Here is a 15,103-nt window from a genome sequence, read left to right as displayed (position 1 = left end):
GATAAATCATATAAAGAGTCCAAAACAAAGCACCTGAACCACTGTTTTTCTTCATTTCCCCATTAGTTTAGTATTGGGTTATGATCATGGATTAATTTTATCTTATTGGAAATCTTCAATCTAAATTCAAGTCATGTTATCAACCTTCTGTGACACCCCACTGTTTTCAAAACACGGCTTTAAAGTATTTAAATGACCTAACATAAAAATATTAGTTGCAATAAGGTTGCATTTCTTGAACAAACTATCAGCAACGATATTAAAAGGAAAATTTAGAAAGGCTTGAATTCCAAAATAACTGCAGAAATGCTAGAAATACACAGCAAGTAAGTCAGCATCTACCAAAAGGAAAGACATAAGATAACCTGTCTGAGATCGTAGATGGGGATTTTATGGAAAATGTCGTCAACATCCCTCAGCCGTTCCTTTTAATTCACTATCCCTAATACTCATGTTCTGCCAAGCCCCCCACCCAACCCCTTCACTTTTTACTATATTTATCTGTTACCTCATTTCCTTAATAACACTACACTATCCTTCATTCCAATTGCTACATCTACCTTACACCCTTTGGAACATGAGCATAAGTTCTGTGACCAACCATTCTCACTTCAGATGTTATTCATTTCATCAATAACTATCCATCTACTTCCCCCTCTCTTGCTCCCAAGGACCAGAGGCAGCAGGTTCTTGCACTTTGTTTCTATCCTATCCTCCCTTGTCATCCATTTTGCTCAAAAATGCCCTCTGTGCCAACCCACAAGCTGGCTGCCAATCCATTACCTCCTCACTCTCCCATTGGCTACATTTATCTCCCTCTTAGACTATCCCTCCAGCCCTTACTTTCCCATGACAGCATTTCCCATGCAAATAAATATCCTCCCCAAAGCAGATTGCATTGATCCACCTAACTCTTTAGATGATCTTCCAGTTACTGATTTTAATTCCCCTTCCACAGCACACCTCCCACCCCCACGCTTCTCACATACCCAGTGTCCCCACCCCAAGCTGGGTTCACATTAACTTCCTTTGATTAAGCTTACCTCTCTCTTCTCCCACCAACCCCCCAGCCCCAAACCCCACCACCCCAGCACTAACTGAACTTACCAGTCATTAGCACTTACTCCACATCTATGGTAGTCTCCAATGCACTGCTACCTTCTCCTTCCCTGCCTCCCCTCCTAACCATCCCACTCACTCCATACTTTCTCTATTCCCCAGCCTCCACACCCTTGGTAGAATAATTGCTCTGCAATTCATCTCAAAATGAAGAGTGCCCTTTATCTCGATTCCCCATGTCCAACATCACAGGAGTATTAACCTCAATATTAATCTCCTGCGGGATGGAAAAGGGTCAGTGATGTTAAAAATGAAAAAAAACTTGTAACACATCCTCAACCTGTTGCGTACATGCTCATGGAAAGGTGGTTGACATATTGACATATTTATATCAGGCTCCCACCATTGGCAACTAGATTTAGATTGTAAAGTTGTTCCGCAGATTTCCTGGCAGTCGAGAAACCAGCAGTGAAAGGGAGGCACAAGCTGCTGCCTTCAAAAGGTAAGAGCTTTTCTCAGCACTCACTGTGGGCAATGAGGATTAGGACTGCTTCCCTGGCCCCTCATGGAAACTTTTCCCCTCAACCTCCCCACCACAACCACCTCCTCAGCCCGCCACCCCACCACCAATCCTGCCTCTTTCTTCCACCCACCTAGGTAATGAGGTTACCTCTATAATGATCACATCATGTGATATATTAAGAACAAAACAAAATATTCATCAATCCACAATTTTCCAGTCACCTCAATGTCCTCTTTTAAGGAATTCTTTGTTGTTTTTAAAGCATCCTTTGTAAGCCGATAGACGAGGGAGAGCCAGTGGATAATGGTGCATTTGGGTTTTCAGAAAGCTTTTGATGAAGTCCCACATAAGAGGTTAGTGTGCAAAATTAAAGCCCATGGGGTTGGGGGTAATATATTGGCATGGATTGAGAATTGGTTAGCAGACAGAAAACAAAGTGCGGGAATAAATGGGTCTTTTTCGGAATGACAGGTGGTGACTAGTGGGGTATCGCAAGTATCAGTGCTTGGGCCCCAGCTATTCATAATATATATCAATGATTTGAATGAGGGAACCAAATATTTCAGTAGTGTGTGCAGTTTTGGTCTCCTTACCTAAGAAAGGATATATTTGCTATACAGCAAAGGTTCATCAGACCGGCTCCTAGGATCGCAGGATTGTCGTATGAGGAGAGATTGGGCCAACTAGACCTATATTCACTGGAGTTTAGCAGAATGAGAGGGGATCTCATTGAAACGTATAAAATTCTGTCAAGGCTGGGCAGAGTGAATGCAGGGACGATGTTTCCTCTGGCTGAGGGGGATCGAGAACAAGGGGTCACAATCTCAGGGTATGGGGTTGGCCATTTAGGACTGAGATGAGGAGAAACTTCTTCAATCAGAGGGTGGTGAACCTGTGGAATTCTCTACCACAGAAGGCTATGGAGGCCAAGTCACTGAATATACTTAAGAAGGAAATAGACATCAAGGGGTATGGGGAGAGAGCAGGAGTATAGTGTTGAGATAGTGGATCAGCCATGATCATATTGAATGGCGGAGCAGGCTCAAAGAGCCAAAAGTCCTACTCCTGCTTCTATTTTCTATGCCTCACACACATCCAATAGAATCCCATTGCATAACAATGCAATTAGAATCCTGAGACAGCATCCATCACTGTCATCTCTAAACTTACTTAGTTCCACCAGCAATACTGCCTCCTGCCCACCCATAACCAAGTGAGATGGTTTCCTGCTCCATTCAATGTTCCACTTCTTTACCTCTTAGTCTCTGTCCCCTTCCCTTTCTTTACGTTATGCTCTCTCCCTTTCCTCCTCATCTCCCCTCTCCCATTGCACCTCCCCACATATTTGTATCCTCTTCCTCCCCCATCTTATCTGCCTCTCTCTTCACCCCATGAGCTCCCTTGTCCTGAACCCTGTAACCCTGCTTGACCTGAAACATTCAAACTGGTCTTTACTACCAGGGTTCAATGACACAAGAGATTGGTTATTATACTATATTGTAAAAGTCCAGCAATGCCCAACGACAGTTTTTATTCAACATAGTGCAATTAATTTATTTATTAAAACACTGACTAATTTATTTCAGACCAGAGTTATCTAGCTGGATAATTCTCCACCCAGTACTGATTTTTCTACTTACTTCAATATTACAGAGTCAAAGGACAACAACATGAAAGTTGGTGTGATTTGTTTAACTTTCCATTGTTGGTATTTCTGGAGCTGGTAGCCACAGGGAAATTAATTAATTTTCAAGTTAAATTTGTTAAAAGTTAAATTTGTTAAAATTAAAGTCACTCTTGTCACAGATGGAAGAAATGTGTATTGCAAAAATAATGTAATTGGGTTTCTAAAACACATTTAAAGCACACAGGAGTAACTGAATTGTGATCATTAGGTTTACACTATCCTTTGTGAGAGGAAGTGACATCACCCCTGTTCTGGACTCTCTCACCAGAGGAAATAGTTCCTCTCTATCTACCCCATCAACTCCTTTCATCATTTTAATCACCTCAATTAGAACATCCTTTAATCATGGGTACTGGCCATCCTCCAATATTCCTGGATGTGAGCCTAGGGCGAGAGGGTATTGGCCGATTGTAGAGTGGCAAAATCCATCCATACAACAACACGTATTTTTTTTCCAATACTCCTGCTAGGAGATACACAAGTGGAAAAAAGAGCTCTGATACATTTTTCTTTTCTCAGCCAGGAGCACCAAGGCCAACTGAAGTGCCCACATCACTGCTCTGACTGAAGTTATTTAACTCAGCACAGTTCAAGAATCGAGGATCAAAATTAGCATGCTCTTGATCTCGAAGGCAGTGTGAGCAGTTTAAACTGATTTTCTGCAATTGCTGGGTTAAGTGGTTACTCACGAAACATGACTTAATCTGTAATGGTCACCTGTGACTAAGAACGTTGCCATGCCACTCAAGATGTTTACAAAGTAAGGCAGATTATACTATCAAAAAACTATTCCTGGGTAGAAAGGAAATAAGAAGAATGCCTTTTTCCTCTCAGTAACTGTTAAATATTAACAGCCAAACGATACTGAAATCGATTTTCAAGATAAAATTAAAAATGGAAATATGAAATATATAATCTAGTTATAATTTGATGTTCATTCTAATGTTGTCAAAACAGCTGCAAATAAAAGTTATGTTTTTTTTTATTCAATGGCATTTAACACACTCAATGCAGCAAAGGCAGGGAAAAGATTATGTCTGGTACAACCAGTGTCACCATGTTCCACAGCACATAACCAAATATCAATACTGAGCTAGGAAATAAATGGAGCAAAATGACATTTTGTAATTTTATGAAAATAAGGTCAACCGACCAACCAAAGAGCTTGCTGCAAAAATCACGAATAAAACACAACAATTTCCAGAATATAAGAAATTACTTACCAAGTTAGCCATATAAATTGTCAATAGGCCTCGCCTGTAAACCAAAAAGAAAACTTAATGAGGCACTTAAGCAACAGACATTTAGTAAATATTCCAATGCAATACTGTGTTGTATACAATACTGCGTTGTACTGGACGAGTGCACTTGGGAAGCGATCAAAGTTTGTAAGAGTGATATAGATATTTATATCTATCTATATATATATATATATATATATATATATAAATTTTTGGATGGCATCATGAGCATTGGCAAGTTTTAAATCTGAGTCACATTACTATAGAGAAACACTAAGCAGTAACAGGGGCTTTCCAATCAGAAAGAAAACAAAATCAGAGGATCCGTCACCCAGGGTTCTCTTGTGTACTTTCTAATGAAGAATGACACAGCAGCATTTGCACAGTAGTAGTGGAAGAGGCTCTCAGGACCAGGTAATAGGTGACAAATTTGAAGGGGAAAATGAACATACAAAAACAAAATTTGAAAAAGAATTTATTTTCAACTGTGCCCATAAGCTTTCCTGGGTAAGACTGTGACCCTGTCACTGCTCCATATTTAGTAATTGCAAGGTGTGTGATAGCAATAAGATTTAACTGTCCCTCATTTCCTTCAGGAAACCTTCAAGCCTCCATTCATCACCTCAGCTCTCAGAAAGATTAGAAGTTTCAGTGGCTTTCAGATACAAGCAAGCAGAGCTCTGCTGGTCCATTTAAGTACAGACATGGTGCTGTGCCTTTTTTTCCCGTTTGACAGTACAAATCCAGCAGTATGACTCATAGACATGAACTAGAAGCACAAAAGGTAGCTACAGCAAAAGTCTAGATATATTTGAAATGCAAACAAAACCAAAATCACAAGGTCACTCATTACCTTGCTGTTAAGTCAGACAACATCTCAACAAGATTTCACTTCTCTACCGTCAATGTTAATTTCCTGTGAGGATTAAAACTAACACTGCATTTCATATGAGGGCTGTTAAGTTGATCAAATGTTGATAATTGACAACCATTCATGTTTTGCATGGTCAGCGGCTGTTTATCCATCAGCAGTTCCCTTTAAAGTTGTCTTTTTCTTTGATAGCTTCCAGCAGCCTGAGCTATCTACCCAGAATGCTATACTGGTTTTGCACACGCCAAAGACAATTGCTTGGAATTCAGAGTGCCGAGGTGGGCTGCGCTGCTTATGACAGATACTTCACAACACCACTGGGCACTGACTAAGATGACTGCTCAGTTTTGAACTAAATAGTGCTGTTTTCAGATGGTTGCCTAGAAATTGCAAACACTAAAAAAAAGATAGAAAAGGTCTGGGTTTATAAGGCATGCCTGATGGATGAATGAGTGAGCTAACCTCTCACTTACAGTCATAGAGCAATATGATGACTATATTATGCATGTGTAAGCTGACCCTGCCCATTCCTGGGCAAAAACTAATTGTGGTGCCATTATTTGCGACTATGTAGAATGGAATCACCACTTCTCACTGCTAAAATTGTGGAAAGAAAATTCACTCTTTTTTACTCACCGTTTTTGCTAGCGACTTAGATATTAGGATCGAGTGCCACATACCTAACTTTGTCAATGACACAATATTGGGAGGCATTATAAGCAGTGTAGATAGAAACATAAAATTACAAAGAGATATTAATCGACTAAATGAATAGTTTTGGAGGGAGTGGAGCATAGATTCAGCAGAATGATATCCAAACTGCAATGCTTCAAGTACAAGAGAAATTACACAAAGGTTGCATCCCCTGGAATTTAAAAGGTTAAGTGAAGTTTTCAAGATATTTGATTGTTATCTCTACCTTCAGACTCTTCTCTCTCAAGTGTTGGGAGGATTTACAGGCTAAATAGTAACCCTGTCGAAACCAGTCATGAACACCCCTCAAGATATTAAGTGAAACGGATAGCATAACCAGAGAGAAACAATATCTTGGTTTAAAACAATTCAAAGAGAAAGCAATCAACTTCATTCCAAATCCAACTGAAGTGTACAAGGTCTGACTAAAAACATATTTGCATGAACTCCGTGTACTTGGTCACAAGAGCATTCCTCTTAGAAAATATATTACAGAATCATGTTCTGGACTTCAATGACCTTTCACCCATGCAGAATAAACTCTCAGCTGTTGACACATCAAGATGCAGGGTGTGTACTCCACAAATCCCCTATGACCTATTTAGCATGTGTCCAGTAAATTCTCTAAACTGCTGGTTGAAGGCAATTGTGAAACTACCATAATGAAGCTACTGTTACAAAATACTTGAACCAATCACAACATACTGTTCAAAACAAAAACAAAAATACCTGGAAAAACTCAGCAGGTCTGGCAGCATCTACGGAGAGCAGCACAGTTAACGTTTTGAGTCCGAATGGCCCTTCAACAGAACTAAGTAAAAATAGAAGAGAGGTGAAATATAAGCTGGTTTAAGGGGGGGTGGGACAAGTACAGCTGGATAGAGGGCCAGTGATAGGTGGAGATAACCAAAAGATGTCACAGACAAAAGGACAAAGAGGTGTCGAAGGTGGTGATATTATATAAGGATGTGTTAATTAAGGGTAGAAAGCAGGGCAAGCAAGGTACAGATAGCCCTAGTTGGGGGTGGGGTGGGGTGAAGGAATTAAAAAAGGCTAAAAGGTAGAGATAAAACAATGGATGGAAATACATTTAAAAATAATGGAAGTAGGTGGGAAAAGAAAAATCTATATAAATTATTGGGAAAAAAAAGGGGGGGGAAATCTGAAAGTGAGGTGGGGATGGAGGAGAGAGTTCATGATCTAAAATTGTTGAACTCAATATTCAGCCTAGTTGGAAGATGAGGTGCTGTTCCTCCAGCTTGCGTTGAGCTTCACTGGAACAATGCAGCAAGACAAGGAGGGACATTTGGGCATGAGAGCAGGGTGGAGTGTTGAAATGGCAAGCAACAGGGAGGTCTGGGTAATGCTTGCGGACAGACTGAAGGTGTTCTGCAAAGTGGTCACCCAGTCTGCGTTTGGTCTCTCCAGTGTAGAGGAAACCGCACTGGGAGCAACGAATGCAGTAGACTAAATTGAGGGAACTGCAAGTGAAATGCTGCTTCACTTGAAAAGAGTGTTTGGGCCCTTGGACGGTGAGGAGAGGGAAGTAAAGGGGCAGGTGTTACACCTTCTGCGGTTGCATGGGAAGGTGCCGTGGGAGGGGGTTGAGGTGTAGGGGGTGATGGAGGAGTGGACCAGGGTGTCACGGAGGGAACGATCCCTGCAGAATGCCAACAGGGGGAGTGAAGGGAAGATGGGTTTGGTGATGGCATCATGCTGGAGTTGGCGGAAATGGCGGAGGATGATCCTTTGAATGCGGAGGCTGGTGGGGTGATAAGTGAGGACAAGGGGGACACTATCATGTTTCTGGGAGGGAGAAGAAGGTGTGAGGGCGGATGCGCGGGAGATGGGCCGGACACGATTGAGGACCCTGTCAACCACCGTGGATAGAAAACCTCGGTTAAGGAAGAAGGAGGACATGTCAGAGGAACTGTTACTGAAAGTGGCATCATCAGAACAGATGCAACAGAGGCAAAGGAACTGAGAGAATGGGATGGAGTCCTTACAGGAAGCAGGGTGTGAGGAGCTGTAGTTGAGGTAGCTGTCGGTGTCGGTAGGCTTGTACTGGATATTGGTGGACAGTCTATCACCAGAAATTGAGACAGAGAGGTCAAGGAAGGGAAGGGAAGTGTCAGAGATGGACCATGTGAAAATGATGGGGGGTGTGGAAATTGGAAGCAAAATTAATAAATTTTTCCAGGTCCAGATGAGAGCATGAAGCAGCACCGAAGTAATCATCGATGTACCGGAGAAAGAGTTGTGGGAGGGGGCCAGAGTAGGACTGGAACAAGGAATGTTCCACATACCCCATAAAGAGGCAGGCATAGCTGGGGCCCGTGCAGGTACCCATAGCCACACCTTTTATTTGGAGGAAGTGAGAGGAGTTTAAGGAGAAATTGTTCAGTGTGAGAACAAGTTCAGCCAGACGGAGAGTAGTGGTGGATGAGGATTGCTCGGACCTCTGTTCGAGGAAGAAGCAGAGAGCCATCAAACCATCCCGATGGGGGATGAAGGTGTAGTGTGATTGGATGTCCATGGTGAAGAGGAGGCAGTTGGGGCCAGGGAACTGGAAATTGTTGATATGATGTAGGGTGTCAGAGGAATCACGGATATAGGTGGGAAGGGACTGGACAAGGGGAGAGAGAATGGAGTTAAGATAGCAAGAAATGAGTTCCGTTGGGCAGGAACAGGTTGAAATGATCAGTCTGCCGGGACAGTCCTGTTTGTGGATTTTGGGTAGGAGGTAGAAGCGGGCCATCCGAGGTTGGGAGACTCTCAGGTTGGAAGCTATGGAAGGAAGATCTCCAGAGGAGATGAGGTCAGTAACAGTTCTGGAAACAATGGCTTGATGTTCAGTGGTGGGGTCATGGTTCAGGGGAGGAAGCAGGAAGTGTCTGCGAGTTGACGCTCAGTCTCTGCGAGGTAGAGGTCAGTGCACCAGACAACAACAGCACCACCCTGGTCAGTGGGTTTAAACCTCTTTGTCCTTTTGTCTGTGACATCTTTTGGTTATCTCCACCTATCACTGGCCCTCTATCCAGCTCTAATTGTCCCCCCACCCCACCCCCCCCAACCCTTAAAACAGCTTATATTTCACCTCTCTCCTATTTTTAATTAGTTCTGTTGAAGGGTCATTCAGGCTCGAAACGTTAACTGTGCTCCTCTCCACAGATGCTGCCAGACCTGCTGAGTTTTTCCAGGTATTTTTGTTTTTATTTTGGATTTCCAGCATCCACAGTTTTTTGCTTTTATCTTACAACATACTGTTCACCTGATCAATGGACAGCTTCACTCTAGAATATACACTTAAATACAGCTGACACAAGTAGCCCTTAGTCAAGCAACAAAGTTCGAGTGATTTTAATTCAAATATTGATGAAGCCCCAAATTAGGCTCCAGTTCACACCATTTCACTAAAGAATAATGCTGCAATGCCCAACCACATGTCAATGACAGTTATCAGTTAAAGATACTTACTCAAATTTCTGTTTAAAACTTATATTCAATTTTTAATTTATCATTCAGCACTTATCATTTTTCAGCCAAAGATTGTCTTTTCAATCCCATTTGCGCAAATCCCATTCAATTTTTTTGCTACTTAAGTGTGGAAGAGGTATCCTTTTATGAAGAAAAGTACTTTCTGCATTTGAATCAATTGTCAATTCTTTACCAAAGTGACTACCGGCTGTGCAGCAAACAGCAGATGAATACATGGTGGTGGCTCGCAAGAGTAGCAATAGCTGCAGACTAGCTTAATCAAAGAAAGGATACCAGTAAGCTTTAACAATATACAAGGCTGACAAAACAGTTTTAACCCAATTCATAGAAGTGATGGGTAACTCCACAGCGTGAAAAAAGAAAATTCCTGAACAAAAGAAATCCATGAGCAATATCAACCAGTGCAACAGTTAAAGTAAACGCAAATATATTTCACCTCTCTTCTATTTTTACTTAGTTCTGTTGAAGGGTCATTCGAACTCGAAACATTAACTGTGTTCCTCTCCGCAGATGCTGCCAGACCTGCTGAGTTTTTCCAGGTATTTTTGTTTTTGCAAAAGTTAAAGTATTTTTGTTCTACGTTGTCCTTTGAGTGATCAGCGTTTTGGGGGCGAGGTCAGTATTTTGGAAACTGCCAGTTTTCTCAAGTTTTTCAGATTGACGTATGTAAATGCAATGTTAAAATTTCACATACTTCCTCTAAACAAGTATCCATATATATCTTTGCTTGTGCATTATACAACTCAAGTTTAAAAAAATTTCAATTATTGAAGTAGTCACTTGCAGATGACCTTATAAACATACAGATAGAACAGCTACATTAGATTAAATTGGTTTTATAGGCAAATGCAAGCCAAACAAACAAAAAACTTAATAGATCAATTAACAAACTTAATGAGAACATGTAATACAGAAACTAAAAGCATTCGCTTTTACCAAAAGCACATTTTAAACTAATCATATTTGGTTATGAATCCAAAGCTGCTGGGACACCAAAAATAGTGGTCTGAAACTAATGCCTATCTATATATATATATATATATATATATATATGGTTTGCTGTACAGCCAGAAAGTAGCTGAGTTGCACTGTCAGCTGCAACTTGCATTGAAACCTACTTGTCAAAAAATGGGTAAGTCAATCCATTTTAAGCAATTTCACATTTCCAGTACCAATGGAAGGAAAATGATATCAGGAAGCATATGGTTCGCTGACCTCAGCTTTACAATCCTAGTTCCTGCCAATCACAACCATGAGCCAGAAGGAAACAGTAGAGGTCATTCCTAAGTAATGGCAGTGCATTTAGAAACAATGGTTGAATCCGCAAAAAAACAAATTTAACTTCAGCTCTTCCTGAACTGGTAAGTGTACAACTTTTACTACTAAAAACATTTTGATTTGCAGGTCATTAGGGAAATCTGAAATTTGCATCGAAGCAAGATACCAACAGCAACAGACCAAAAATAACATACTCCTTGTTGCTCCTTGACTGACACAAGGGGAAACAGTCCCCTGGAGATGATTATACTAGATTAAAACAAAGAAAATTGGAACTCGATGGTGTTAGAATCCCACTAAATGAACTTAACACCACAACGGGAGAATATTCTGCCAACCATTCCTATGTCCCAGCACATGTACCCATTTAGGCTCTGTCAAAATAAACAGTTCTCTTTGGTTCTGAAGGAATAACTTTAAATTTATGCACCAATTTGAAAACAACTGAAGGGACCACCTGAAATATGTCTCACATGGGCTTTACAGTATACGCTGGCTAAAGGAGGGTATCTTCCCCGTTCTCTTCCACAACCTTGAGCTGCTAACCATACCTAAAGATATCAGGAGAACAGTTATTTTACCTTTTATGAATAGCCAAAAATGGTTATATTAAATCGATCAACCTGTTTACTACCCATCTAATTGCCTTCAAATGGAAAAGAAAATCAGACAAGGTATAAACTAGGTGATTGATTCACTATGGCCACCAATAAAAGTTAAAATTATCCCATGTTCAAAACATCAGCACTTTAACAAGTCCTACTTGAACACTGGTTGTCCTAAAAGGTCACCCTTACATTCACCTGAATTGTCAGAAATATCCAGGGTGCCTTTTGGCAGGGTTCACAGGATATGAAAAAGAACTCAGAAAGACTATTGCTTTGGCCTTGGTGATGACTGTTCAAGCTCTACCAGTCTCCTTTGCCAGCAACAAGAGGCAAACTTACAATAAACGCAACTTGTGCTGCACCAACTTCTAAGTGGAAGTATTCACAATCAAAAAGCCATGACATGAGTACAGATTAGAAGAGTATTGCTGGTTGAAAACCAGGATGTGGGGAAATAAGAAAACATGAACCCTGGAGCAGCCAATTAATGGCAGCGGGGAGGCTCCCAAAGCTGGAGGGCCAGAGGCCTTCCAGCTTGAAAGCAACAGCAGGACGCCATAGCAAGTGAATAATGGGAGAAAGTGTGTCTGGGCAGTGGATTTCAATCACTGGGCATGTAGGCAGCACTAAAGCATTGTAGGCTCTCAATTTCTCCCAATGACTTCCAACTGGTGATGATTAGAGGATGTGAAATACATTTTTATTTAAACTCAGAACAAAGTTTACTTGGTAACAAAGCTCTCTTAGCAGCGATTAAAATTTAAGAGTTGGACTTATCAGTGCAAGTGGGAAGGGAAAGACAAGCTCTGTAGAACATTTGATGTTAAACCTAAATGTAATTGAACCTGGGAACAGCATAATGAACAAATAGCATGTCATGTAATTTTGTGTGCTTTAGTACATTACTCTACAATTTATAACCCTGGGTCTAGCCAATGATCCCATGTGTTTTAACAAATAAAAAGGGACAGTAAGTAAGCTCTGCTTACCTATTTATAAATTACTCAATGAACAGTTTAACAGACACAGCCGGAACTAGGCATAGATGGTGAGAATTTTAAGGCCATTGTACAAACTGCCGGCAGAGGTGAATGTTGCATTTTCCTCTGGATCAAAAATCCAACATCAGAAGAACCTCCAGGTCACAATCCGCACTGTGTTGATGTGATTTTTCAATGCTAGGCCAATTAATGGCCAGAGGGCACTCTCGCCATCCTTGATGGGCCCTCAAGGCTGGAGGGCCAATAGGAGGCCCTCCAGCAATGACACGTCGGCAGTTCCACCACCTGAGATGGGAGCTGCTGATGTACATAGGGAAGAGACAGAGAGAGAGAGAAAGCGTGAAAGAGAGCATCTGTCTCGCGGTGCCCTCTGAAGACTTTTTCAAAAGATAAAAATCAAAAGAGGCCACAGCTGCCAGGTCATCCACAGGGTGGCCTGCAGCTGTGAGTATCACAAAATTGTGATTGCAGGGAAGGCAGTTTTAAAAATCCCCCCTACAATGATCTGCCACCATATTTTGGCCTTTGCAGGGAACCCACCTGACAACAGGAAAATTCCAGTCAGCGTGAGAGACAGCCCCCTTAGTTACCTTTATTGGCTACTCGCAATTGTGGGCAGGTAACCCAGCCTTTCAAAAATGGCTCAAGGGTGTGTTAGGAATCCCATGGAGATCAATCACCTAATAGAACCAAACTTACCAAACTACCCCAATGGAAGAAACTGAAGAACAAGATTTCACTCTTATAACTTTTACTCTAAAGAATCAAAATAAAATCTACATGAATCAAATAGCAAATTTTATTCAATATGCTGCAGACAGAATTTGTGTGGCCCCTTCCAGTCCATAGTCAGGATATTTGAATGCAAGATTTGCATATTTCCTTACCATCAACGATCTTTCCTAATTTAAATTCAATTCCAGCAGCAGGCTTTTTGGTGATTTTAAAAATAAAGGTGGTCATTTATTATCATATCCTTGTTCTGGATGTTTAAGCCATGATGTCTTAATCACTCATCTCAATCACACTATCACACACACATAGATTAGATACAGATGAAATTAAAGCCGTAATTATAAAAACAGATTTTATAATTCAGTCTCTACATCGATGCAGGCTTGATGTCTTCCTGGTTGAGTTGATCCTTCAGTTGAGTTAAGGTCTTTTAGAAACAAATGGGGAGGTAATGGTGTAATGGTATTGTCGCTGGACTAGTAATCCAGAGGCCCAGGTTACCTGGGGACTCAGGTTTGCCATGGCAGATGGTGGAATTCAATAAAAAGCTGGAATTAAAAGTCTAATGATGACCACCATGTTGATTGTTGTAAAAGCCCATCTGGTTCATTAACGCCCTTTAAGGAATGAAATCTGCCGCCCCTACATGTGACTCCAGACCCACAGCAATGTTGTTGACTCTTAATTGCCTCTGAGCAAGGGCAATTCAGGATGGGCAATAAATGCTGGCCTAGCCAGTGATGCCCACATCCCATGAATGAATTAAAAAAAAGATTTCTCATGAAGCTGCAAAGCCTCTTGTAGCCAAATAACCAGGAGATTGGCTCTCAGGTGGACTTGGAAGCTGGAACAAGTACAGTATTTTGGCTGCATTGGATGACTTTGAGCTATGATGGTTCAGCTGTTGCAGTCCCTGAAAGTTTGTTTCAGCCACATGACTGCAGGGTCCAGAGCACCACGATACAATGGCAGTTGATAATGGTTCTTCACTCTTGTCTCTGCCCCAACTTCTGCTCAAATATTCTCCTTTGTCCAATATGGCACCAGAGATACTATACTCCTCAAACGCTTCATTCTTAAACAATGAGATGTGGTGGCTGTGAAGTACCCTTATTCATGTCCATGTTTAACTAAATATTGGCCACCGAATCAAATGCCATCCATAGTTTAAATGCCCATAGTCACATGTTCAGTTCTTTTTGTTCATTCATGGGATGTGGGCTTCACTGGCTGGGCCAGCATTTATAGTCCACCCCTAGTTGCCCTTGAGAAGGTAGTGGTGAGCTGCCTTCTTGAACCACTGCAAGCGGTTGCAGCCACCTTAACAGGTTTTGTTAAAAGCAAAATACTACGGATGCTGGAAATCTGAAACAAAAACAAAAATTGCTGGAAAAACTCAGCAGGTCTGACAGCATCTGTGGAGAGAAAGACAGAGTTAACGTTTCGAGTTCACATGACTCTTCTTCAGAGCTAAAGAGAAGTAAAAATGTGGTGAAATATGTACTGTTTGAGGGGGGTGGAACAGGTGAAGCTGAATAGGAGGCCAGCGATAGGTGGAGGCAAAGGAGAGATTGCAAAAGATGTCAAAAACAAAAGGTTGAAGGGGTATTGATGGTGGTGATACTGGCTAAAGGAGGTGCTAATGGTGACTTTGAGTAGAAAGCAGGATGAGCAAGTGACAGATGGCCCCAGTGGGGATGGGGTGAGGGGAGAGGATGGTGTGGGGAAAAAAGATCAAAATAGGCTAAAAGGTGGGGATAAACAACAAATAAAAATTGAAATAAATTTAAAAAATAATAATAGGTGGGAAAAAAAAAATATATATATAAAATTTAAAAATAAATAGTTGTAAAAAGAGGATCAAAAAGGGGTGGGGGTGGGGGAGACAGTTCATGGTCTGAAGTTGTTG

General features: G+C 41.3%; 1 protein-coding gene across 2 annotated transcripts in view; it reads right to left on the bottom strand.

The window, feature by feature from the left end:
* Positions 1–15,103, bottom strand: part of tmem135 (transmembrane protein 135) — a 471,653-nt gene that overhangs the window by 360,518 nt on the left and 96,032 nt on the right. For both annotated transcript variants that reach the window (XM_041199702.1, XM_041199703.1), the window contains exon 4: positions 4,493–4,526. In XM_041199702.1, the coding sequence (XP_041055636.1) occupies positions 4,493–4,526 (34 nt within the window). The remainder of the gene's footprint in view (positions 1–4,492; positions 4,527–15,103) is intronic.

The sequence above is a fragment of the Carcharodon carcharias genome, chromosome 11, assembly GCF_017639515.1.
Source record: "Carcharodon carcharias isolate sCarCar2 chromosome 11, sCarCar2.pri, whole genome shotgun sequence".
Lineage (NCBI taxonomy): Eukaryota > Metazoa > Chordata > Chondrichthyes > Lamniformes > Lamnidae > Carcharodon > Carcharodon carcharias.
Note: the sequence above shows the minus strand (reverse complement) of the source record. Positions and strands in the feature narration are given on the sequence as shown.